Source organism: Conger conger, chromosome 5 (genome assembly GCF_963514075.1).
Source record: "Conger conger chromosome 5, fConCon1.1, whole genome shotgun sequence".
Classification (NCBI taxonomy): domain Eukaryota; kingdom Metazoa; phylum Chordata; class Actinopteri; order Anguilliformes; family Congridae; genus Conger; species Conger conger.
This window is the reverse complement of record NC_083764.1, coordinates 67,585,385-67,611,412: the sequence shown is the minus strand read 5'-3', so window position 1 is coordinate 67,611,412 and position 26,028 is coordinate 67,585,385. Positions and strand designations below refer to the sequence as shown.

At 47.4% G+C, this 26,028-nt stretch overlaps 3 protein-coding genes across 5 annotated transcripts; 1 reads left to right on the top strand and 2 right to left on the bottom strand.

The window, feature by feature from the left end:
- Positions 1-200: 200 nt before the first annotated feature.
- Positions 201-7,359, bottom strand: LOC133128094 (tropomyosin alpha-1 chain-like). The gene is made up of 9 exons (XM_061241356.1): positions 7,088-7,359; positions 4,678-4,803; positions 3,438-3,571; positions 2,824-2,941; positions 2,618-2,688; positions 1,675-1,750; positions 1,472-1,534; positions 813-882; positions 201-325 (listed from the first exon to the last, which is right to left on the bottom strand). The coding sequence occupies exons 1-9, from the start codon at positions 7,199-7,201 to the stop codon at positions 243-245; spliced, it is 855 nt and encodes a 284-aa protein (XP_061097340.1). The 5' UTR covers positions 7,202-7,359; the 3' UTR covers positions 201-242.
- A 3,973-nt stretch (positions 7,360-11,332) lies between these two features.
- On the top strand, positions 11,333-13,388 carry hint2 (histidine triad nucleotide binding protein 2). The gene is made up of 5 exons (XM_061243305.1): positions 11,333-11,522; positions 11,796-11,945; positions 12,282-12,386; positions 12,713-12,785; positions 13,175-13,388. Exons 1-5 carry the CDS (start codon positions 11,421-11,423, stop codon positions 13,264-13,266), a joined length of 522 nt encoding a protein of 173 aa, XP_061099289.1. The 5' UTR covers positions 11,333-11,420; the 3' UTR covers positions 13,267-13,388.
- A 410-nt stretch (positions 13,389-13,798) lies between these two features.
- Positions 13,799-25,262, bottom strand: zgc:110366 (uncharacterized protein LOC550476 homolog). 3 transcript variants are annotated; one of them, XM_061243303.1, is made up of 7 exons: positions 25,080-25,262; positions 21,467-21,715; positions 20,948-21,049; positions 20,085-20,176; positions 19,391-19,573; positions 17,436-17,570; positions 13,799-16,296 (listed from the first exon to the last, which is right to left on the bottom strand). In XM_061243303.1, the coding sequence occupies exons 1-6, from the start codon at positions 25,144-25,146 to the stop codon at positions 17,457-17,459; spliced, it is 807 nt and encodes a 268-aa protein (XP_061099287.1). In that variant the 5' UTR covers positions 25,147-25,262; the 3' UTR covers positions 13,799-16,296; positions 17,436-17,456. The 3 variants fall into 3 exon arrangements, with proteins under 3 accessions (XP_061099287.1, XP_061099286.1, XP_061099288.1); XM_061243302.1 differs by having other exon boundaries at positions 17,511-17,570; XM_061243304.1 differs by having other exon boundaries at positions 17,511-17,570; positions 20,157-20,176.
- Between the last annotated feature and the right edge of the window lie 766 nt (positions 25,263-26,028).

Below are 26,028 nucleotides of genomic sequence, written 5' to 3'. Positions count from 1 at the left end.
GGAATGAGAAGCGAGTGACGGTTTTGCACCAGAAAGAGCTTTATTAAAGCTTTGTTTTCAGAGATATTCTCATAGGACTATGAGCAAGAGATGGGGTGTGTAAGGGGGGGCATTTGGGGGGTGTAGGGGACATTGGGGGAGGGGCATGTGAGGGGAATGGGGGGGTGTGTTTAGCCATTTTCAGGATGCCTTGGGGGGGGCTCCTCCTGAGCAGAGATCAGGGGTGAAGGGTGAAAGGTCATCTACAAAGAGGTCATGTCGTTGAGGGCGTGGTCCAGCTCCTCGCTGATGGCCTTGTACTTCAGCTTCTGAGCGTACAGTTCATCTGGAGGTCAGAGGTCAGAGGTCAGTGGGCAGGAAGGGGGTAGAGGTCGAGGTCGAGTGAGAGGCAGCGCAGGAAAAGAAAAGTACGGGTCAGAAAGGAAAACAGAAACACAGTGAAGTGGAATAACTTTCCACAGGGAATTTCAACGGGATTGAGACACAGATACATGTGAGTATATTCTTCTGAGGAACCTGTTCTGCTGAGGCTTTCTTTGGCTTCATTGGTACAATTCCAGTTCCCATGTTGACAAACACCAATAGACTCCAAAGGCAATCAAAAATAGAATCAAGACTAGATATGGAGAGCTATCTTGTGCCTGCACTAAGTAAGTGAATGACTCACCTGACTACTTAGAAATTGTAAAGCAGTTCCAAGAGTTTGCATGATTGGACAGCATTTATAAAAGTTTCCCAGACTATGACGTGGAAGGCAAATAAACGATTCAGTCCCCCAGTGGGCGGGGTCAGAGGAGACAGGCTCAGCTTACCTTCCAGATCATCGATGCTCTTTTCCAGTTTAGCGACTGTCCTCTCCGCAAACTCTGCCCTGGTCTCTGCCTGGGGGGCGGGAGGGGGTGCGGAGAGAGAAAGAGAAGGAGAGAGTAAAAGAAAGAAGATTCAGTTGAAAGAGATGATATAATAGTATGTTCACAACTGCTGTACTGAGATGAGTTAACCAGCTCACCTCTATAACCTTGTCACTGGGGACCTGGATACCAGCACTGAACTAAGATCAGTTAGACCAGCTCACCTCTATAACCCTGTCACTGGGGACCTGGATACCAGCACTGAACTGAGATCAGTTAGACCAGCTCACCTCTATAACCCTGTCACTGGGGACCTGGATACCAGCACTGAACTGAGATCAGTTAGACCAGCTCACCTCTATAACCCTGTCACTGGGGACCTGTATACCAGCACTGAACTGAGGTCAGTTAGACCAGCTCACCTCTATAACCCTGTCACTGGGGACCTGGATACCAGCACTGAACTGAGGTCAGTTAGACCAGCTCACCTCTAGAACCCTGTCACTGGGGACCTGGATACCAGCATTGAACTGAGATCAGTTAGACCAGCTCACCTCTATAACCCTGTCACTGGGGACCTGTATACCAGCACTGAACTGAGATCAGTTAGACCAGCTCACCTCTTTCAGCTTGTCACTGAGGACTTTGAGCTCCTCCTCATACTTGTCCTCTTTCTCGGAGTACTGCAGAGAGCAGAGGACCGGAGAGGAGAATCATCTATGTTATTGAAGATTTAATGAATTAATTTCCTGTTTTAAGAAGAATAGAGTGGGCGGAGACTCGCACACTGATTGGACAGGACACTACAAGGGCGGAGACTGACCTTCTCTGACTGCGCTTCAAGGGACTTGAGGTTGTTCGTGACATTCTTCAGCTCCTCCTCCAGGTCACTGCACTTCCTGTGGAGGGAGAGCAGAGAGCGCCTCCTGACTGCTCAGCTGTGGTACTGCAACCGTACTCAAATCTGCAAGCAGGCAAGGTGCTGCCTGCTGATTGGTTCAGAGCACCAATTACATTTCCAGTGATCCCTGGTCACTAGAACATGAAACGTCTCCATGGTAATGCAGTGTGTTGAGTGTACAGGGTGTTGAGTACCAGTGTGTTGAGTGTACAGAGTGTTGAGTACCAGTGTGTTGAGTGTACATGGCAGGCATTTTATATAGCGCCTTTATCCAAAGCGTTGTACAATTGATGCTTCTCCATTCACCCATTCATACACACACTCACACACCGACACACCGACACACCGACACACCGACACACCGACGGCGATCGGCTGCCATGCAAGGCCCCGACCAGCTCATCAGGAGCATTTGGGGGTTAGGTGTCTTGCTCAGGGAGACTTCGACACAGCCCGGGCGGGGCATCGAACCGGCAACCCTCTGACTGCCAGACGTCTGCTCTTACTGCCTGAGCCATGTCGCCCCCATGTACAGAGTGTTGAGTACCAGTGTGTTGAGTGTACAGGGTGTTGAGTTGCAGTGTGTTGAGTGTACAGGGTGTTGAGTTGCAGTGCAGTGTGTTGAGTGTACAGGGTGTTGAGTTGCAGTGCAGTGTGTTGAGTGTACAGGGTGTTGAGTTACAGTGTAGTGTGTTGAGTGTACAGGGTGTTGAGTAGCAGTGTGTTGAGTTGCAGTGTAGTGTGTTGAGTGTACAGGGTGTTGAGTTGCAGTGTAGTGTGTTGAGTGTACAGGGTGTTGAGTTGCAGTGTAGTGTGTTGAGTGTACAGGGTGTTGAGTTGCAGTGTGTTCAGTCTTCTCACTCACAGCTCTGAGACCTCTGCTCTCTCCTCAGCCCTCTCCAGCTCCCCTTCCAGAATCACCTGCTTACGTCCCACCTACAGGGGGGGCCACCGAACAAGAACAGCAGAGAACACACCTATATCATAACTGAATGTCACTTTGGGCAGCTGTATAACAGAGGGGTGTGTCTGTGCGGGGAGGCGGGGGGGGGGGGGGGGGGTTAGGCTCACCTCCTCGTATTTGCGGTCGGCGTCCTCGGCGATGTTCTTGGCCTCCTTCAGCTGCAGCTCCTGGATTTCCATCTTCTCCTCATCCTTCATCGCCCTGTTCTCTATTACCTTCATACCCCTGCACACACACACACACATACAGTTACACACACACACACACACACACTCACACACACACACACACACTCACACACACACACACATACACACACACACACACTCACACTCACACACACACACACACTCACAAACACACACACTCACATACACACACACTCACACTCACACTCACACACACACACACACACACTCACACACACTCACACTCACACTCTCACACACACACACACACATACACTCACACACACACACACACACACTCACACACACACACACACTCACACACACACACACACACTCACACTCACACTCTCACACACACACTCACACACTCACACACACACACACTCACACACACACTCTCACGCACACACACACTCACACACTCACACACACACACACACTCACACTCACACACACACTCACACACACACACACACTCACACACACACACACACAGTTACACACACACACACACACACACACTCACACACCTCTCGCTCTCGTCAGCAGCTTTCTCGGCCTCCTCCAGTTTCTGCAGGGCGGTGGCGAGCCTCTCCTGGGCCCGGTCCAGCTCCTCCTCCACCAGCTGGATCCTGCGGTTCAGCCCGGCTACGTCCAACTCTGCCTGTGGGGTCACAGGTCAAAGGTCAGCACTCTGAGCACACAGCCACATCTCAGTCTGCCTGTGAGGTCACCGGTCAAAGGTCAGCCCTCAGCCACATCTCAGTCTGCCTGTGAGGGTGTGTGTGTTGGGGTGGAGGGTGTGTGTGTTGGGCTGGAGGGTGTGGGTGTTGGGGCGGAGGGTGTGTGTGTTGGGCTGGAGGGTGTTGGGGTGGAGGGTGTGTGTGTTAGACTGGAGGGTGTGGGTGTTGGGCTGGAGGGTGTTGGGCTGGAGGATGTTGGGCTGGAGGATGTTGGGCTGGAGGGTGTGTGTTAGGCTGGAGGCTGTGTGTGTTGGGCTGGAGGGTGTGTTGGGGTGTGGGTGTTGGGCTGGAGGGTGTGTTGGGCTGGAGAGTGTTGGGCTGGAGGGTGTGTTGGGGTGTGGGTGTTGGGCTGGAGGGTGTGTTGGGGTGTGGGTGTTGGGCTGGAGGGGGTGTTGGGGTGTGGGTGTTGGGCTGGAGGGTGTGTTGGGGTGTGGGTGTTGGGCTGAAGGGTGTGTTGGGGTGTGGGTGTTGGGCTGAAGGGTGTGTTGGGGTGTGGGTGTTGGGCTGGAGGGTGTGGGTGTTGGGCTGGAGGGTGTGTTGGGGTGTGGGTGTTGGGCTGGAGGGTGTGTGGGGGTGTGGGTGTTGGGCTGGAGGGTGTGTTGGGGTGTGGGTGTTGGACTGGAGGGTGTGTTGGGGTGTGGGTGTTGGGCTGGAGGGTGTGTTGGGGTGTGGGTGTTGGGCTGGAGGGTGTGGGTGTTGGGCTGGAGGGTGTGTTGGGGTGTGGGTGTTGGACTGGAGGGTGTGTTGGGGTGTGGGTGTTGGGCTGGAGGGTGTGTTGGGGTGTGGGTGTTGGGCTGGAGGGTGTGTTGGGGTGTGGGTGTTGGGCTGGAGGGTGTGTTGGGCTGGAGGGTGTTGGGCTGGAGGGTGTGTTGGGGTGTGGGTGTTGGGCTGGAGGGTGTGTTGGGGTGTGGGTGTTGGGCTGGAGGGTGTGTTGGGGTGTGGGTGTTGGGCTGGAGGGTGTGTTGGGGTGTGGGTGTTGGGCTGGAGGGTGTGTTGGGGGGTGGGTGTTGGGCTGGCTCAGGCTCACGTCGGTGGCGGTCTTCTCAGAGAGCTCCAGCTTCTCCTGCGCGTCCTTCAGGGACTCGGAGTACTTGTCCAGCTCATCCTCCGTCCCCTTCAGCTTCTTATTCAACGTGTTGAGCTCCTCCTCCAGCTGAGCACGAGACAGAGAAGAGAGGATGAACAACAGAGTGAGAGAAACAGAGGGATGGGCAGAGTGAGAGAAACAGAGGGATCGGCAGAGTGAGAGAATCAATAGGATTCACTAAAGTGATAGTTGGAGATACATTATTGTTCTTCAAAGATCAAATTTCTCAAATGTGAAGGTACAGCAATGTTTTCTTTAGGTACAAATGAGTACATTTTCCGAGCAAAAAAGGTACAGATGAATTATATTGCTGGCTAGGGATACAATTGCATGGGCATATAGGGTACCAGCCCAGTGACAAGCATTTGTACCATTTTACGGACTTTCTGTACTTATTTGAAAGTATTGAGAACTAGGAGGATGAACTAAAGCCATCCTGGCTCGTCAATCACCAACCAACTGTTCAGCTCTGCATCAAACCTGGGATTCAGCCTCTGATACACGGCCTGGCTAACTGTCCCTCTCATTGGTGACTTCACAATACATTTGGGCAGCAGGGCAGCCCAGCAGGAGGGCGTTTGACTGCTGGTTTGGGTTAGGGCTCCGATCGGCACATAGGGATGCTGACCTGCATCTGGAGAGATGAAGTTGGGTCCCTCAATGAACAAGGAAGACCTTGAGCCAGGCCCTGAACCCAAAGGCCCTGAACCCAAAAACTGCCTCAGGGGCGTTACCCCTGTTCCCTCTCTCACCTTACCACACTGTCTGTACAAAGAACAAGAGAGAGACCACAGCTCTGGAGAGAGGGAGGGGGGAGAGATGGAGAGAGAGAGGGGGTGTGAAAGAGAGGGAGAAAGGGAGGGGGGAGAGAGTGAGAGAGGGGGTGAAAGAGAGGGAGAGAGATGGGGTAAGAGAGAAAGAGAGGGGATGAGAAAGAAAGGGAGAGAGAGGGGTAAGAAAGAGAGGGAGAGAGAGGGGGGATGAAAGAGAACAAGAGGGATGAGAAAGAGAGGGAGAGAGGGATGGGGAGAGAGGGAGAGAGGGGTGAGAAAGAGGGATGGGGTGTGAGTGAGAGGGAGAAAGGGATGGGGTGTGAGAGAGAGGGAGAGAGGGAGAGGGAGAGAGGGGGAGAGAGAGGGGGTGAAAGAGAGGGATGGCTGGGGGAAGGAGGCGAGGAAACTCTTGAATGCCACGTGGGGTCTCAGTGGACCAGAACAGGAATGTGCCAACACCAGCTGCCGTGATCATTTTCAGATCTTTCCAGAACCAAAGCTGCTACTTGAGCATGCTCCTCACCTGTTGCTCCTCAGCTTACCCCTGCATCTGTCCACCCTTCACCCCCAAACCCAGGGTGCTCAGCCCATACCAAATCCCAAACCCCCAGGTGTTAGAATTCGCACCAAAGTGGGAGTGGAGAAAGCCGGAATTATCACTGAAGGAGGATCAGGGCTCCAGGAGGGGAGAGGTCCAGTCAGGTTCCTCTCTTTTATAAAAAGGTGTTTGACAGCTTTGGTGAAACCTGTTACACAGCAGAACAGCAGGAATGCGCAACCGCTTACCGACTGAAGCCAAGTCACCTTCATCATTAGCTAACGACTAAGTTTTTATCTCCAGGATTTCTCTTGATATTCTTTGAAAATAAGAATGATTACGAGCCTTAAAGCCAGATTGGGTCAAATGGTCTTGAGCTGGTGAGACTCTTTTAAAGACAGGAGAAGGTTAATTCTTTGTGAGGCACAGTGATTTAGCTGCCAGGCGTTTCAGAGTCTGACGCAGATCATTTGCTGTATTGACGTGGACAGTGTGTCCTCACGTTCCATTGCTGGAACCTTCTGGGTCTGAGGTTTACATCACATTACAATTATTCAGCTGATGCTTTTATGCAAAAGTGATTTTCCACAGATTAGACGAAGCAGGGGCCAACCCCCCCAGGAGCAATGTGGGGTTAAGGCTGCAGTGATCTTATTCTGGCTGCACCGGGGCTTGAACCACCAACCTTCCCGGTCAAGCACCTTAACCACTACACTGCAAGAAATGGCTGTCTCAACAAATATTTTTAGCATTGTATTTTTTCGTAAGTAGCAAAGAAAATATAAGCTTGTTTTAAGATGCTCACTCCGTGAGCAAATCCAGAAATGAGTCAAACTTTCTCAGCTGTTTTGTCTCATTTAGCAAAAAAGTTAAATTAATAATAAAGTATAAATATAAGACTAAAATATTTTAGTCAAGACTGACTTATTTTTTAGGGGTTTTTTGCAGTGTAGACTGTCTGCTGCCCTGTTTAACCTGAGACCCCCTCCCGGCTGGCCTCTCCCGTCTCCAGGGCCATCGCGACCCGGCGCAGACGCACCTGCTTGCTCTTGTCCTCTGCAGCCTTCTTGTCGGACTCGGCCTGCTCCGCGCGGTCGATGGCGTTCTCCTTGTCCAGCTTCAGCATCTGCATCTTCTTCTTGATGGCCTCCATGTTGACGTGTGGGCTCCTAACCGTGTGGGGGACAGCAGAGTTCTGTACGAGAGCAGCAGCAGGGCCTGTTCCGCTTAAAACAGAGAGGGGGAAGAAGGGAGAAGATATAGAGGGAGAGAGAGAGGAAGAGGGAGGGAAAGAGAGAGAGAGAGTGCAAAGAAGGAGCAGACAAGACTGCAGTGGCCCCCACTATAACTTAGCGGAGGTTTTGGAGAAGGTCGTGGTCCCTAATGAGCCCCAAACCACCCCCCTCCCTCCCGCCAACCAACCACCCCGCTGGGCTCCACTCCCTGCGCTTCACCTGCTCTCTCAGACTAGCACCTTATTTGGGTTTGTCCGTTCTCTTTTTTTTTAAAACAGTGAGAGAGTGAGAGAAAGAAAGCAAGGGAGGGAAGGAGGGAGGGAGAAAGAAGGAGGTAGAGAGGGGGAGGGATGGAGAAGTGTGGCTTCTGTATTTCTCTGGGTGTGCAGATACAGCCAGTCCTCAGATAGGGGAAACCGGACCCCTCCCTCAGGAGAAACCATCCTTCAACTCCTTGGATCCTGTTATGGTAAAAACTCCAGAAAAAGCAGTCAGGCCGCGCAGGGAATATCAGCCAGATTCCGAGCCGGATTTAAAGAGGCTGCCCCTGGGGAAGGCTGGTGTCAGGTTCGTGAGCGCGTTCAACTGCGCTGGGAGTCACAGTCTGGAGTCAGCACTGCCAGAGCAATGCAGAGACAAGGCCACACCCTCCACGGGCCCGGCTCCTGTCCGTTCTGATGTGTGGTACAGATCAAGAAAACCAGGACAATAAATTACAGCAACACTTCCTTCCTGTAGCGTAGGTACGTACCACAGCAATATCATCAGTATTTCACTTACTGTTGTTACTGTAGTACGTTTCACATTAAAGTATTTCTTGAGTATTCAGCCTCACCCGTCATAACACCATGTTATAACACCATCCCATCTGCATTGACCTGCACCATGTTATCATGTTATAACACCATCCCATCTGCATTGACCTGCATCATATTATCATGTTATAACACCATCCCATCTGCATTGACCTGCACCATGTTATCATGTTATAACACCATCCCATCTGCATTGACCTGCACTGTGTTATCATGCTATAACACCATCCCATCTGCATTGACCTGCACCATGTTATCATGTTATAACACCATCCCATCTGCATTGACCTGCACCATGTTATCATGTTATAACACCATCCCATCTGCATTGACCTGCATCATATTATCATGTTATAACACCATCCCATCTGCATTGACCTGCACCATGTTATCATGTTATAACACCATCCCATCTGCATTGACCTGCATCATATTATCATGTTATAACACCATCCCATCTGCATTGACCTGCACCATGTTATCATGTTATAACACCATCCCATCTGCATTGACCTGCACTGTGTTATCATGCTATAACACCATCCCATCTGCATTGACCTGCACCATGTTATCATGTTATAACACCATCCCATCTGCATTGACCTGCACCATGTTATCATGTTATAACACCATCCCATCTGCATTGACCTGCACCGTGTTATCATGTTATAACACCATCGCATCTGCCTTAGTTTTGTGATCTGCATGACCAGCAATAAGCACTGGATAATTGAACTTATATGAGGCAATTGAATTTTCAACTGCCTCAACTGTTTTTTATCCTTATTTTGGTTGCTAAGGACCTTTGCACAATGCCTAATGAATTCCTTAAGCCCTGACTTCAAGATAAGGAGAAAAAATAATAACCTTAGGGCGAGAACATTTTTTGCAACTATTGCTCTGATTTTTTTTTCACATGAATTTTTAACTATTCATGTTTTGGTTTTTAGGTGTAAGGGTTGGTGTGTCATCTCCATTCGTTGACTTCTAAAAAAAATTCAGACATTTTTTATTCCATTTGTATGTTTTTAATAATATTTGTTTGTTTCTGAATTATTTAAAAAAGAAACGACTTGACTTTCCATGGCAGTTGCTGGTTCCACAACTCTCTGGGTATGCTGGTCCTGGGGGGCCTGGGTATGCTGGTCCTGGGGTCTCTGTGTATGCTGGTCCTGGGGTCTCTGTATATGCTGGTCCTGGGGTCTCTGTATATGCTGGTCCTGGGGTCTCTGTGTATGCTGGTCCTGGGGTCTCTGTGTATGCTGGTCCTGGGGGTCTCTGTGTATGCTGGTCCTGGGGTCTCTGTGTATGCTGGTCCTGGGGGTCTCTGTGTATGCTGGTCCTGGGGTCTCTGTGTATGCTGGTCCTGGGGTCTCTGTGTATGCTGGTCCTGGGGTCTCTGTGTATGCTGGTCCTGGGGTCTCTGTGTATGCTGGTCCTGGGGTCTCTGTGTATGCTGGTCCTGGGGTCTCTGTGTATGCTGGTCCTGGGGTCTCTGTGTATGTTGGTGTTGGGGGCCCTGTGTATGCTGGTCCTGGGGTCTCTGGGTATGCTGGTCTTTTTCCCCTGGATTATTTATCCTCTTAAATCACGGTATGCCAGGAATAGCTATGCATGCCACAAAGAATAAATGTCCCTTGTTCACATTGTGCTAATTCTGCTACACAACAATTCAACCCCAAATCTGCATTGTGTTAATAAGATAAACAGAGAAAAGTGAAACAAAATATGAAAGAACATGAACATATGTTTTCAAAAACCTACACATAATTAGGAGCCTACTGATTCACCTCAGTATTTAATGAGATCAGTTAAAACCTTATGTTACCTTTTTATGCAGTTGTTAGCTCAATAAGCACAGTTACACTCTGAACATGTACTTGAACAGCACTGTCCAATCATGTTTAAAAGCCAGTCTAGTCACTGTGACACCACCTGCACCAGAGGATAGAGCTGCCATTTATCCTCAAGGACACCAAAGACCACTGCAATCTGCCCACAAGCTGAAGCACGGCATTGATGACTCTCAAGGGAGGAAGTTAATCTTTAAAGCACTGTTATTTACTTCATCTGTTCAGTGAACTCTTGGGAACCTTCTTCTGCCATGAATATCAACCTTTGCAGTTCAGTCACTTGCAATAGCACAACAAGGCCACCAGATGGCAGAATGCATCCCCTGCGTGTTTCCAGCATTCAACTGTAGAAAAATATTCCAGTATTCAACTGTAGAAATATATTCCAGTATTAAACAGCAGAAAAATATTCCAGTATTAAACAGCAGAAAAATATTCCAGTATTCAGGTCCCTGCTCCGTCACCCACCGACTATCCATGGACTTGTGGAAAGCATAACCCAAGTTTATAGGTGCCACCATGTTGTAGAATTTGGAGCCAGACAGGGAGCTCACCAGAGGAGAAGAGAGGTCTTAAAATACAGTACACTGGTGGCTCAGGTGCTCGACTGGGACCTGAAAGCTTGGTGAAAAGCTGTTTTTTTTTTTTACATTGCTGGACTCATGAACACATGTTGAACATTGAACATTAACTATTTGGCTGTGTCTCTGTGTGTGTGTGTGTGTGTGTGTGTGTGTGTGTGTGTGTGTGTGTGTGTGTGTGTGGTGTGTGTGTGTGTGTGTGTGTGTGTGTGTGTGTGTATGTGTATAATAACAATAATAGTTCACTCAACTTAAAGAGATTCACCATCTGACAAGGGTATTGTATAAGGAATAATCTTAATCTGTAATCTTAATGTCCAAATTCCTGATGCTATTTCTTAATACATTTTAATACAATTGTTGGCCCTTTGTGTCCAAGATCTCTTGAACATTTGCACATTTATTCTTGATGTGTTTATCTATGGGCTCCATGTGCATTTTTTTCCAGTTTTCTAGTTCAGTGGACATACAGTCCCCTGGAACAGTAAGGATTTTCCTTAGTTTTTGCAACACACTGAATGCATTTGGGATTTATATAAACACATGAGAAAAGAGTTCAGAATTTCAGCTTTTATTTTCTGGTATTTACATCTTGGTGTGTTAACATTACATTAGCGTTACAACATATCACCTTTGGTATCAGACCACCCAATTTTTAGTTGTGAAAAAATATTGGAACAGAGAGTATTTACGTAAAAGAAAGTAAATAACACTTAATATTGGGTAGCATATCCCTTGCCATGTATAAATAACTTAATAGTTCTCAGTGACGTTTTTGTCATCGTCCAATCAGCTTTGGTGTTTGACAGGCGGAAACGCACAGTGGCATTTTGCCCTGTTGTTTTGGTCGCTGTCTTGCATCTTAAATTGAGCACCGGAGTCACTGAAATGAACGGTGTGGTTCTACGCCTGCGTTCGCGATGTAGTGAAAGAACGGTTCTTCATCTCTCGGCGTTCTTTCTTGCAAGTAGAGTTCACTGTTGTGCTGAGGTAAGTTACTATATAATGTGTATCATGCATTTCCAAATAGAAGGCGAAACTCATGGTAGCCACTGGCTAGCTAGCTCCTCCGCTTTGTGTGAAATCATTTAGTGGTATCTTAATCAAAGTACATCGGTAACGTTACACGACGTCGTTGCAGGAAGTGATCCTTGGGGCAGCAAGACCGCTGATTACGGATCAGTGAACTCAATGATACACTCAAAGATATGGACTATAACTAGCCCACTTGCGTAGGTTAATTTTTGTGTTTATGATTTACAGAGAAGCTATTGCAATACAGCAAACAACGAAGTGACGAAAGCACGAGTTGCAGATGAAGCCAGAAAAAAATACGGAAACCCGGCTCCGACTATTTTCAGTAAAGTGATCGACAAATCCATCCCGGCAGACATCATTTACGAGGACGACAAGGTATCTTGTGAAGTCATCTAGGTATAGTTGCAAATACCTTACGGAGGTTCTGCGTGTCATTTTAGGCTGACTGCAAAAATAAACCATGATATTATTATGAGTAAGTTGGCAATTCACGGATTTTGTGCAAAGAAAGTTGACAGCAGGCAGGCTTTAACAGATGACGCTGGTTCAGTTAGGTGCCCACACGGGCAGTAGCGTTTAATATCTAGCACCGCCGGACTTGTGGCCGTACATGTCTGATCATAGTAGGCCGTAGTCTCTGCGTAGATTCGACGCAGAAGTATAAATCAGGCTTTATAGCTAATAACGCGTCTGCGTTGTTTTGTCAATCAGTGTCTGGCATTCCGAGACATTAGCCCCCAAGCGCCCGTTCACTTCCTGGTTATTCCCCGGACTCCTATCCCAAGATTCAGTGCGGCTGAGGACGAGGATGCACAGGTGCAGATTGTGTGTGTGTGTGTGTGTGTGTGAGAGTGTGTGTGTGTGAGTGTGAGTGTGTGTGTGTGAGTGAGAGTGTGAGTGAGTGAGAGTGTGAGTGAGTGAGTGTGTGAGTGAGTACCTACCTTTGAGTACACCGCTGTCTGCCAGCTTTGGTCTCTAGTCTCTACAGTCACATTAGGAACTTCTCACCAGCTGCCTGTATAACACAGCATGTATTGAAACACCGTGTTGGAACATGAGTTTGTGCAAACAATATTGTGTGTTTTCTACACACCCAGGAAGTTGAAACATGAATTCTATGATTTAATGTTTTTTTTTCACAGCTCTTGGGCCACCTGTTGGTCGTGGCCAAGAATGTGGCACAGAAGGAAGGTTTGGTGGATGGATACAGAGTAGGTAAGAGAACTCACCTGTGCACACCTGGCTCAGCTAACGCTGAATTCTGAGCATTTAGTGTGTGTTTACTAGCCTCAGACCCATCTACACTTACAGCACTGCCTCCTGCAGTGGTATGGTATGGGCAGTGTGTGTTGTTGTGTGTTGTTGTATGATATGGGCAGTGTGTGTTGTGGTGTGTTGTTGTATGATATGAGCAGTGTGTGTGTTGTGTTGTGTGTTGTATGATATGGGCAGTGTGTGTTGTGGTGTGTTGTGGTGTGTTGTTGTATATGAGCAGTGTGTGTTGTGGTGTGTTGTTGTATGATATGGGCAGTGTGTGTTGTTGTATGATATGAGCAGTGTGTGTTGTTGTATCATATGAGCAGTGTGTGTTGTGGGTGTTGCAGTGATTAACGATGGGAAGCATGGAGCCCAGTCTGTCTATCACCTCCACGTCCACGTTCTGGGAGGGAGGCAGCTGTCGTGGCCCCCAGGCTAGGAGGGCCTCTTCCTGGGGGAACTTGGAGCTGATGTACCCCTGCAGAGCCACACAGCTCCACGCAGCAGGGATGGCTGGTCATAAAACGGGTTAAATAAAGCACCGCACTCTTCTTTTTGGAATTTAGTATCGTGTTTGTTCTTTTTCTCATTTTTCCAATGTTTTTCAAGGGGCCCAACATCCCTGATCACTGCTTCACCTACAGGGGTAATTTGTACATAATGAATTCAGGTATGTTAACTACATTAGTTAATGCCAATTCATGAACCTTATTGTAAAGTGTGACCACTTTTTGTGTCCACCAGTTGCCCTGGCTAAATGAGCTAACTGACTGTATACACCGACACACATTAAGCACACAGTGTGTCCCTCCCCCACTGCAGCACTTATAGTATGAGGCAGGCGCACTGACCTGCTGCCACCACCAGGGGTCCCCACTGACAGGCAGTTCAGGCTTGTGATGGGAAATGTAGTTTTCTGGCAGCTGAGAGACACTGCTCACTGGCCCCCTGTGGCTGTTAACCTTCCAGACTAGCCAATTATTTATATTTATTCAACACAAAAACATATTTTTAAAGACAAACGTGTGCATATGCTGACGCCTCAAAAGACAGGAAATAGAATTAATAGAATTGATCGGCCCCAACGCAAACATCAGCCTGCTTCTCATCAAGTTAACTATTTTTATATAACGTTTAATATAATGTAACATTACAAATGTTCATAAAAGATTTGTGTCAAGTTATGATTACATCTTTGGATGTTATATCGGCCATCAGCCACCCTGCTCGATGAATATTGGCATCAGCCTTTAAAAACCCTCATCAGTCGACCACTACACAAAACCACACAGCACAAGACCACACTACACAAAACCACACAGCTCAAAACAACACTACACAAAACCACACAGCGCTTTTTCCACAAAGGCACAGAGGTCAAAGGTCACCAGGCTTTCTGTAGCAAAGGGAAGGTACCAGGGGTAAACTCCATTCAGTTCAGGAGATCAATTAAAATTAATTGCCTAAAAAATGCAGGTGTCGCCTTGCTGGGGAGCTTTCAAGTCACTCAGTATCAATATTCAATTAAGTTATTTGTTTTCCAAATTTACCGATTTGAAATGGAACTTGTTTCCCTCCTGGAAGTTCCCTGGTCTCGTATAGAAGGTTTCAGGTTTGGATCCTGACTGAGGTATTCTCACCATGTCATTGGCTAAACTCAAACAACAGCCGCAAGGTCAGAATCTCTCACAGCAAAAACCAATAAATAAAAATGTGTATAGCAGTCTTACTCAATGACAGGAGAGCATTTACTATGAATATACAGTGAGGTCCGTATGTATTTGGACAGTGACACCATTTCAAGGAGCTGTAATTCCTACAGTTCACATCATATGGATGTATGTACCCTTAAAGCTGACTGTATTTACACCTACTGTATATGGTGTGAAACTTTTAGGAATTAAATGACTATTAAAAAATGATAAATGTCCGAATACTTATGGACCTCACTGTACATAATATACAAAGCAACATTTTCAGTGTTAAATCAAGCCCCGACAGTATAAACTATCAGGGCTACTGTTTAATATCTGTCAGAGTGCTGCAGGTCATGGTGTATACTGTTTAATGTCTGTCAGAGTGCTGCAGGCCATGGTGTATACAGTTTAATGTCTGTCAGAGTGCTGTAGGTCATGGTGTATACTGTTTAATGTCTGTCAGTGCTGTAGGTCATGGGGTACACTGTTTAAGGTCTGTAGGTCTGAGTGCTGCAGGTCATGGTGTATACTGTTTAATGTCAGAGTGCTGCAGGTCATGGTGTACACTGTTTAATGTCTGTCAGAGTGCTGTAGGTCATGGTGTATACTGTTTAATGTCAGAGTGCTGTAGGTCATGGTGTATACAGTTTAAGGTCTGTAGGTCTGAGTGCTGCAGGTCATGGTGTATACTGTTTAATGTCAGAGTGCTGCAGGTCATGGTGTATACTGTTTAATATCTGTCAGAGTGCTGCAGGTCATGGTGTATACTGTTTAATGTCTGTCAGAGTGCTGCAGGTCATGGTGTATACTGTTTAATGTCTGTCAGAGTGCTGTAGGTCATGGGGTACACTGTTTAAGGTCTGTAGGTCTGAGTGCTGCAGGTCATGGTGTATACTGTTTAATGTCTGTCAGAGTGCTGTAGGTCATGGTGTATACTGTTTAATGTCAGAGTGCTGTAGGTCATGGTGTATACTGTTTAAGGTCTGTCATAGTGCTGCAGGCCATGGTGTATACTGTTTAAGGTCTGTCATAGTGCTGCAGGCCATGGTGTATACTGTTTAAGGCCTGTCACGGATACCTATATCTTCACTCAAACAGCCTATATTGCAATTGGGCTTCATTCATGTTTGACAGCAAATTAAAATATATATCCGCTCATATCGTCGTGTTCAATCCAGTTTTTCAATGGTTAACCTGCCGAGGCACGTCATTTACCCTGAGTTTTCTTCATCCTGCACGTGACCAAGGACACAAATGAGCAAAACTGCTGTCTCTGTAGATAATATACTCAGGCTGTAGGTCATGGAGCATCCTGTTTAAGGTCTGCAGGAGTGAAGATGCTGCAATTTTGTCTCTGCTTTCATTCAAGTTGTTTGTTGGCTGTCCTGGAAGGTGATTGGCTGTCTGTGGGTAAGTGGTTGTCCCCTCTGGCAGGTGATTGGCTGTCTGTGGGTAAGTGGTTGTCTCCTCTGGCAGATGACTGGCTGTTTGTAGGTGAGTGGCTGTCCCCTCTGGCAGGTGATTGGCTGTTTGTGGGTGAGTGGCTGTCCCCTCTGGCAGGTGATTGGCTGTTTGTGGGTGAGTGGTTGTCCCCTCTGGCAGGTGATTGGCTGTCTGTGGGTAAGTGGTTGTCCCCTCTGGCAGGTGATTGGCTGTTTGTGGGTGAGTGGTTACCCTTTCCAGAGAGGGTAGGTGAGTTTGATGAGCTTCCTGTTGGTGTGGAGACTCCTGGCTCGATCCATGTCTTCCTCTAGCAGGGAGAACCCAAAGACCTACAGGGAGAGGGCCAATCAAAGCACAGAACTACACTTAGAGCCAGACACAGAGCCAGTTAGAGAGACCTGCAGACACAGAGCCAATTAGAGGAGAGACCTGCAGACACAGAGCCAGTTAGAGGAGAGACCTGCAGACACAGAGCCAATCAGATGAGAAACCTACAGATACAGAGCCAATCAGAGTGGATGACTGCAGAAACCGAGCCAATCAGAGTAGACAAGCGCAGAAACGGGGCCAACCAAAGGAAAGAACTACAGAAACAGCCAATTACAGTAGAGAACTAAAGAAAAATACCCAATCAGAGTAGAGGACTATAGAAACGGAGACAATCAGAGTACAGGGCTACAGAAACAGGGCCAATCATCGGAGACACCTGCATGTGTGAGTCACACCACATGAAGCACCTGTGTCACACCACCATCTGTAGGGTTCCAGCTCACGTGTCTCCCATCATGCAGTGCGTTTAGTGCGACTATCACCCGTATCCAGAGAGAACCCAAACACCTGGAGACAGGAGTGTGAGACACAGGGACACGTGTTTCCACACTGCACTTCAACACTGAATTTCCACACTGTGATTCAACGCTGTGCATTAACACTGACCTTTAACACTGAACATCAGCAATGCGCTGAACCATAAACTGTATGCCCTGTAATGTAACACTAAACATCAACACTGAACTACAAGCAATGTATTTAAACAGATTCAGTTTCAGGCCAATGCGTACACAGGGCGCCTGCTACGTTCAACCCCCCCCCCAGCACATGCAGGATCTGATTGGCTGTAACAGCTCATTAACGTATCCAACAGTACATGCAGGATCTGATTGGCTGTAACAGCTCATTAACATATCCAACAGTACATGCAGTCTCTGATTGGCTGTAACAGCTCATTAACATATCCAACAGTACATGCAGTCTCTGATTGGCTGTAAGGGCTCATTAACATATCCAACAGTACATGCAGTCTCTGATTGGCTGTAAGGGCTCATTAACGAATCGGGGGTAACGTTAGCCTTCCATCGGGGAGCCAGGCTGAAGCAGCGAGTGCAGCTACTCTCTCGGGGTCTAGAGCTGCTTCTCTGGACACCATGGGGCCCGCACAGGCAGGTGGGCCACTCCCTCTCCTGCTCACCTGGGCCACTCCCTCTCCTGCTCACCTGGGCCACTCCCTCTCCTGCTCACCTGGGCCACGCCCTCTCCTGCTCACCTGGCTGTTCTCCCTGATCCGGCCCTCCTTGGTGGACTTAGGGATGGTGACGATGCCGTTCTGCAGCAGGACACAGTTGAGAAAGGAGGAGGAGAGTCAACATGGCAACAAGTCCATGCTACAGTGCATCCGGAAAGTATTCACAGCGCTTCACTTTTCCAACATTTTGTTATGTTACAGCCTTATTCCAAAATAGAATAAATTCATTTTTTTCCTCAAAATTCTACACACAACACCCCATAATTAACACATGAAAGACGTTTTTTTGAAATTTTTGCAAATTTGTTAAAAATAAAAAAACTCAGAAATCACATGTACATAAGTATTCACAGCCTTTGCTCAATACTTTGTTGATGCACCTTTGGCAGCAATTACAGCCTCAAGTCTTTTTAAATATGATGCCACAAGCTTGGCACACCTATCTTTGGGCAGTTTCGCCCATTCCTCTTTGCAGCACCTCTCAAGCTCCATCAGGTTGGATGGGGAACGTCGGTGCACAGCCATTTTCAGATCTCTCCAGAGATGTTCAATCGGATTCAAGTCTGGGCTCTGGCTGGGCCACTCAATGACATTCACAGAGTTGTCCTGAAGCCACTCCTTTGATATCTTGGCTGTGTGCTTAGGGTTGTTGTCCTGCTGAAAGATGAACCGTCGCTCCAGTCTGAGGTCAAGAGCGCTCTGGAGCAGGTTTTCATCCAGGATGTCTCTGTACATTGCTGCATTCATCTTTCCCTCAATCCTGACTAGTCTCCCAGTTCCTGCCGCTGAAAAACATCCCCACAGCATGATGCTGCCACCACCATGCTTCACTGTAGGGATGGTATTGGCCAGGTGATGAGCGGTGCCTGGTTTCCTCCAAACATGACGCCTGGCATTCACGCCAAAGAGTTCAATCTTTGTCTCATCAGACCAGAGAATTTTGTTTCTCATGGTCTGAGTCCTTCAGGTGCCTTTTGGCAAACTCCAGGCAGGCTGCCATGCGCCTTTTACTAAGGAGTGGCTTCCGTCTGGCCACTCTACCATACAGGCTTGATTGGTGGATTGCTGCAGAGATGGTTGTCCTTCTGGAAGGTTCTCCTCTCTCCACAGAGGAACGCTGGAGCTCTGACAGAGTGACCATCGGGTTCTTGGTCACCTCCCTGACTAAGGCCCTTCTCCCCCGATTGCTCAGTTTAGACGGGCGGCCAGCTCCAGGAAGAGTCCTGGTGGTTCTGAACTTCTTCCATTTACGGATGATGGAGGCCACTGTGCTCATTGGGACCTTAAAAGCAGCAGAAATTTTTCTGTACCCTTCCCCAGATTTGTGCCTCGAGACAATCCTGTCTCGGAGGTCTACAGACAATTCCTTTGACTTCATGCTCGGTTTGTGCTCCGACATGCACTGTCAACTGTGGGACCTTATATAGACAGGTGTGTGCCTTTCCAAATCATGTCCAATCAACTGAATTTACCACAGGTGGACTCCAATTAAGCAGTAGAAACATCTCAAGGTTGATCAGTAGAAACAGGATGCATCTGAGCTCAATTTTGAGCTTCATGGCAAAGGCTGTGAATGTACATGTGATTTCTTAGTTTTTTATTTTTAATAAATTTGCAAAAATTTCAAAAAAAACTTCTTTCATGTTGTCATAATGGAATTTATTCCATTTTGGAATAAGGCTGTAACATAACAAAATGTGGGAAAAGTGAAGCGCTGTGAATACTTTCCAGATGCACTGTATGTGTACTGTACCTGTTTGTAACACACCTGTGTGTACTGTACCTGTATGTAACACACCTGTGTATTGTACCTGTTTGTAACACACCTGTGTGTACTGTACCTGTTTGTAACACACCTGTGTGTACTGTACCTGTTTGTAACACACCTGTGTGTACTGTACCTGTATGCTCCAGCGGATGCAGATCTGGGCGGGGGTGCGGCCGTACTTGTGGGCCAGGCTCAGGATTTGGGGGTGAGTGAGGGCCTCGCCCTTCGCCAGAGGGCAGTAGCCCTGGAACACGATGCTCTGGTCCCGGCAGTACTGCACCAGCTCCCAGGGCTGCTGGAACGGGTGGAACTCCACCTGTGTGAGGGGGACAGGTGTTTATAACATACTGTGCCTTTCAAAAAGATCTCCACTTCACTATCAGCCCCTGAGTACCATCTCAATGGCTATGTGTGTGTGTGTGTGTGTGTGTGTGTGTGTTTGTGTGAGCAACACTCACACACACTCACACACACACACACACACACACACTCATACAGACACTCACACACACACTCACACAGACACACTCACACACATACACTCACAGACACACGCAGACACACGCTCACACACACACTCATACAGACACTCACACACACACACACACAGACACACACTCACACATACACTCGCACACATGCTCACACACACACTCACACACACCTGATTCACACACACACACACACACACACACACATGCACACACACACACACGCTCATACTCTCACACACACACAGACACTCACACTCACACACACTCACACAGACACTCACACTCATGCATACACAGACACACACACTCTCACACTCACACACACACACACACCTGGTTCACGTGGGGGACAATGCTACAGTCCTCCTTCAGGTCCTCCAGGTGAGGTATGAGAAAGTTACTCACTCCGATAGCCCGACACACACCTGAGAGAGAGAGGGGGAGAGGGGAAGAGAAAAAGGGAGAGACAGAGAGATGGAGAGAGAGGGGGGGAGAGGAAGAGAAAGAGGGGGTGAAAGAGAGAGGGGAGAGAGAGGGATGAGTGTCTGTATGTGCATGAAGATGCCAGGGTCCATGGGCAACACTCAAACAGCATTTCACTGAAATTCTCATTGTGCTTACCTGTGATTGGCCTTTATGGTGCCGTGAACTCTCCCATCCAATCCAATCACCCAGTCAATGAATCTGCATCCAATCCAATCACCCAGTCAATGAATCTGCATCCAATCCGATCACCCAGTCAATGAATCTGCATCCAATCCAATCACCCAGTCAATGAATCGACATCCAATCCAATCACCCAGTCAATGAATCTACATCCAATCAAATCACCCAGTCAATTAATCTGCATCCAATCCAATCACCCAGTCAATTAATCAACATCCAATCCAATCACCCAGTCAATTAATCTACATCCAATCACCCAGTCAATGAATCTGCATCCAATCCAATCACCCAGTCAATGAATCTGCATCCAATCCAATCATTCAGTCAATTAATCTCTATTTGAAAGACCATTGTGGCTTACTGCGTTTGGTCATTAGGGTAGGAGTTAGGAGATTAAGGATCATCAGTGTTTGTCTGAGGTGGGCGGAGTTAGATTAACAGCTCGCTGTGGTTGGCTGTCTGAGGTGGGCGGAGTTAGATTAACAGCTCGCTGTGGTTGGCTGTCTGAGGTGGGCGGAGTCGGACCGTACCATCGTCATACAGCTCCTCCAGGGCCCTCCATGTCTCCGCCCGAACTTCACGGTTGGACCGTCCGGCGACCATGCAGTCTGGCCAGTGCATGAGGTACAGGTCTGAGACACAGAGAGGAGGAGACACACGGACCAGCATGATCAACCTGAACACATCCCCCACAAATCATGGTCCTCAAATCATGGTCCTCGAACTGCCGGTTTTCCACCCTCCCTTCATCAGGGAATCAGGTGTGAAGCAAGGCTGGCAAATCAGGAGCATGAATTCTTCAGTTAATTACCAGGGAGGGAAGAAAACCAGGGAACTAGTGGAACAGTGAATGTTAAAGTGGTTTAGCGGGATGGTGTATGTTATCGTGGTTTAGCGGGATGGTGTATGTTATCGTGGTTTAGCGGGATGGTGATATCATCATGCTTTAGTGGGATGGTGTATGTTATCGTGGTTTAGCGGGATGGTGATATCATCATGCTTTAGTGGGATGGTGTATGTTATCGTTGTTTAGCGGGACGGTGCAGTACCCAGGTACTGCACTCCCAGGCGGCCGCAGGAGGCATAGCAGGCCTGTTTGGCGGCCTGGTTGCCATAGTCTCCGGGCCACAGTTTGGTGGTGATCCACAGGTCCTCCCGCGGAACGCCGCTCTCTCGCACGGCGACGCCCAGCTGGGCCTCGCAGCCATACCGCCGCGCCGTGTCGATGTGCCGGATGCCACACTCCCGCAGGGCGTACCGCACGGCCTGATGGGAATACCCGCCATGGTGAGACGTACCTGGGACAGAATAAATAAAGGAACAAGGGAAACCAGAGTTCTGGTTTAGTGGCTGTGGCCTCTTGGGCATATTCTCTGGATGAAAGCTTTTATTTAACGCGTATTCAACCGTAATGTAGCAATTGATTTTGGGAATAGACTGTTCGAAGAACCAAGTTGACGTCTTTGGAAATAGAAAGTGTAGGGGCCATCACGAATAGAGAACCGAGTGCGTTAACTCGATGTGACAGTTTGGCAAGCGCATATGCAACCTTAATTGGATGAAAACATTTATTTACCGCATGTGCAACCGTAATGTAGCGAGTGAGTGTGGGTAGCCAACGAGCCATAACACTACCTAGCTAGATTACGGCCATATTGAATGTTGTATCTGCGTTCGATTGTCCGGTAATGTAGCCAGCTACAGTGTGTGGCTCTCTTGCAAGCTGGCGTTTCCCTCGCGTTTAGTTACCCTGCTTGACGTACTTGGAATCAGTGTAGTAGGGCTTTCGAGGTGCTCGCAGGGATTTCTGGCGAGCTTGCACTTATGATGACTATATGTTTAGAACAGCACTTCATATGTATTTTCCTAGTTCTGGATGTGATGCTTTGACTTGTGGAAGAACCTATGCACTTGCAAGTCGCTTTGGTTTAAAAGCGTCTGCCAAATGACTAAAATATAAATGTAAATGTAAATTTTACTGATTTCAATCAATTGAAGAATTTGATTCAATTTGGCATAATGGACTATTCTTTAAAATCTCACAAAGTGGTGTAGGGCGTAAAGTCTATGACATAAAATCAGTGTTCACAGAAAGAAAAGTGCCGCATCAGAAACTTCACTCAGGGACGTGAGACAGGGCTGCAGTCTGAGTCCAACACTCTTCAACATTTACATTAATGAACTGGCTTTACAGATGGAACAGTCTGCAGCTCCTGGATTCACTCTCCATGATAAAGAAATGAAATTCTTAATTCTTGCTGTCACCCACAGAACAGGGGCTACAGCAGAGCCTGGCACACCAAGAGAAAGTCTGTCAGACATGGGCACTGACAGTAAATCTGAGGTGTGGTGTGCAGGGAAACAGGTACCACTTCACCCAAGGAGCCAATACCCTGGAGCACACCACCAACTTCACTTCACTTATTTACCTTATTAGTGCCTCACAGTACTGTGTCTGTGATTAGTGCCTGACTTACAGTACTGTGTCTGTGATTAGTGTTTTACTCACAGTACTGGGTCTGTGATTAGTGTTTTACTCACAGTACTGGGTCTGTGATTAGTGTTTTACTCACAGTACTGGGTCTGTGATTAGTGTTTTACTCACAGTACTGGGTCTGTGATTAGTGCCTCACTTACAGTACTGGGTCTGTGATTAGTGTTTTACTCACAGTACTGGGTCTGTGATTAGTGCCTCACTTACAGTACTGGGTCTGTGATTAGTGCCTCACTTACAGTACTGGGTCTGTGATTAGTGCCTCACTTACAGTACTGTGTCTGTGATTAGTGCCTCACTTACCGTACTGTGTCTGTGATTAGTGCCTCACTTACAGAACTGGGTCTGTGATTAGTGCTTCATGGAGTTTCAACATTGCAACAACTGCAGGGACAAAGCACACAGAGCTTACTACACACTCACACTCACACACATTTACATTAATGGCATTTGGCAGACGCTCTTATCCATAGCGACGTACAGTTTGACTAAGCAGTACTTGCGGGTCCCAGTCATGTACCTTAACCACTACGCTACAGTCATGTACCTTAACCACTACGCTACAGGGTCATGTACCTTAACCACTACACTAGTCATGTACCTTAACCACTACACTACAGTCATGTACCGTAACCACTACACTACAGTCATGTACCTTAACCACTACACTACAGGGTCATGTACCTTAACCACTACGTTCAGTCATGTACCTTAACCACTACACTACAGTCATGTACCTTAACCACTACGCTACAGTCATGTACCTTAACCACTACGTTCAGTCATGTACCTTAACCACTACACTACAGTCATGTACCTTAACCACTACACTACAGGGTCATGTACCTTAACCACTACGCTACAGTCATGTACCTTAACCACTACACTACAGTCATGTACCTTAACCACTACACTACAGTCATGTACCTTAACCACTACACTACAGTCATGTACCTTAACCACTACGCTACAGTCATGTACCTTAACCACTACACTACAGTCATGTACCTTAACCACTACACTACAGTCATGTACCTTAACCACTACACTACAGTCATGTACCTTAACCACTACACCACAGTCATGTACCTTAACCACTACACTACAGTCATGTGCCTTAACCACTACACTATAGTCATGTACCTTAACCACTACACCACAGGGTCATGTGCCTTAACCACTACACTACAGTCATGTGCCTTAACCACTACACTACAGTCATGTACCTTAACCACTACACTACAGTCATGTACCTTAACCACTACACTACAGTCATGTACCTTAACCACTACACCACAGGGTCATGTACCTGAACCACTACACTACAGTCATGTACCTTAACCACTACACTACAGTCATGTACCTTAACCACTACACTAGTCATGTACCTTAACCACTACACTACAGTCATGTACCTTAACCACTACACTACAGTCATGTACCTTAACCACTACACCACAGGGTCATGTACCTGAACCACTATGCTACAGGCCGCCCTACACACACACACACACATACACACACACACACACACACACACACACTCCACTCACACACATAAAGTACATTCACTTTCCAGAGAGAATAGGTGCTGACAGACACTCTACGTACAAAAGCAAGCGCAGTATTAAATCCCATATGTAGCCTACTAGCTACACGACTAAAGACAGCTGGATATAGGTCTTGTAATGAGACTTTTTTTTTTTTATTCTTTCAAGTTGAAGATTATTTTAAGATACGGTTTGCTTGACAAATAAAAGACGGACCGACATGCTGTGTCCTGTGCAAAGACCGGTTCTTGCTGAACGGCATCTGAACGGAACATGCTCCGACGGCAGTGAACCCTAATCAGAACCAGTCGCTGCTGTACGGAGTGATATATAACTGAAAGAAGTCAAATTATTATTATTCGACATGCATAAACACCACAGAACACCAACAAGGCAAACGTAAGGGGGCAGGTGGTGACGCTTAGCGAACTGTACGTTTAAACTAGTCATGAGCCCAATTTGTTAATTTAACTGTAAACGAAATCCATTTTAATTCCTATGTTTGTCTCCGTGAAGCGAACCGAACACCGCGTGAAGCGAGACTACAATGTCAAATCTGCCAACTCAATGCTAATTTTAGAAAGCAGTCGTACAGCTAGTTAGCTAGCTGACTCTTACCTAATCCGAGTATAGGAATTTGCAGACCATTAGCTAGAGGTACCGTAGGGCACGGCGGGGACGTCATTCTACGCGATGACTGCCGAGCAGTAGAACCTAGCTTTCAAGTTAGCTGTCGCTCCATTATTAAAATGTTCAAATACACAACTCAAACTTGTCCTGAAAGCAACTAAGTTGAACAGAGAGAATACCCTTACCCTACTAAAAAGGTCGTAAACTGTCGTAAAAAAAAGTCTGATTTGCTGCAAGATGTATGCGGCCACTGAAGTACTGGAATTGCGCTCATCGCCCGTGTGAACCAATTTATCCATCCATCCATCCATTATCTGAACCCGCTTATCCTGATCAGGGTCGCAGGGGGGCTGGAGCCTATCCCAGCATACATTGGGCAAAAGGCAGGAATACACCCTGGACAGGTCGCCAGTCTATCGCAGGGCACACACACCATTCACTCACACACTCATACCTACGGGCAATTTAGACTCTCCAATCAGCCTAACATGCATGTCTTTAGACTGTGGGAGGAAACCGGAGTACCCGGAGGAAACCCACGCAGACACGGGGAGAACATGCAAACTCCGCACAGAGAGGCCCCGGCCGACGGGGATTCGAACCCAGGACCTCCTTGCTGTGAGGCGGCAGTGCTACCCACTGCACCATCCGTGCCGCCTGAACCAATTTATGATGCACTTTATTTGGTGTGAATTGTGATTGTATGAGATTTATTCATCTCGACATGCAGAGCTATGACGTATGTATACAGATATATATTTGCAAAGGCCGGATGACAGGGGATATTGGATGTGTATGGCCTACCGTATGAATAACACATTTTACGACCACTTATCCTCGAAGCGTTATTTTTATCAAATATTTTACAAAATAAAAATCCTCTCTGGTGCGCTTATCACGAATACAGAGAAAACTGATTGGACACTGGATGGAATCT

What these genes read in the sequence shown, in the direction of transcription:
- LOC133128094 (XM_061241356.1), bottom strand. Translation starts at nt 7,201, where the DNA reads ATGGAGGCCATCAAGAAGAAGATGCAGATGCTGAAGCTGGACAAGGAG. An exon ending in CCGACCGCAAATACGAGGAG is followed by an intron (nt 2,689 to 2,823) that starts GTGAGCCTAACC and finishes CCCCCCCTGTAG; the next exon opens with GTGGGACGTAAGCAGGTGAT. An exon ending in TCAGTGACAAGCTGAAAGAG is followed by an intron (nt 883 to 1,471) that starts GTGAGCTGGTCT and finishes CCCGCCCCCCAG; the next exon opens with GCAGAGACCAGGGCAGAGTT.
- hint2 (XM_061243305.1), top strand. Translation starts at nt 11,421, where the DNA reads ATGAACGGTGTGGTTCTACGCCTGCGTTCGCGATGTAGTGAAAGAACG. An exon ending in TCATTTACGAGGACGACAAG is followed by an intron (nt 11,946 to 12,281) that starts GTATCTTGTGAA and finishes TTTGTCAATCAG; the next exon opens with TGTCTGGCATTCCGAGACAT. An exon ending in CTGAGGACGAGGATGCACAG is followed by an intron (nt 12,387 to 12,712) that starts GTGCAGATTGTG and finishes TTTTTTTCACAG; the next exon opens with CTCTTGGGCCACCTGTTGGT.
- zgc:110366 (XM_061243302.1), bottom strand. Translation starts at nt 25,146, where the DNA reads ATGACGTCCCCGCCGTGCCCTACGGTACCTCTAGCTAATGGTCTGCAA. An exon ending in CCTGGGAGTGCAGTACCTGG is followed by an intron (nt 21,050 to 21,466) that starts GTACTGCACCGT and finishes TCTGTGTCTCAG; the next exon opens with ACCTGTACCTCATGCACTGG. An exon ending in GGATCAGGGAGAACAGCCAG is followed by an intron (nt 16,297 to 17,510) that starts GTGAGCAGGAGA and finishes CTCTCCCTGTAG; the next exon opens with GTCTTTGGGTTCTCCCTGCT.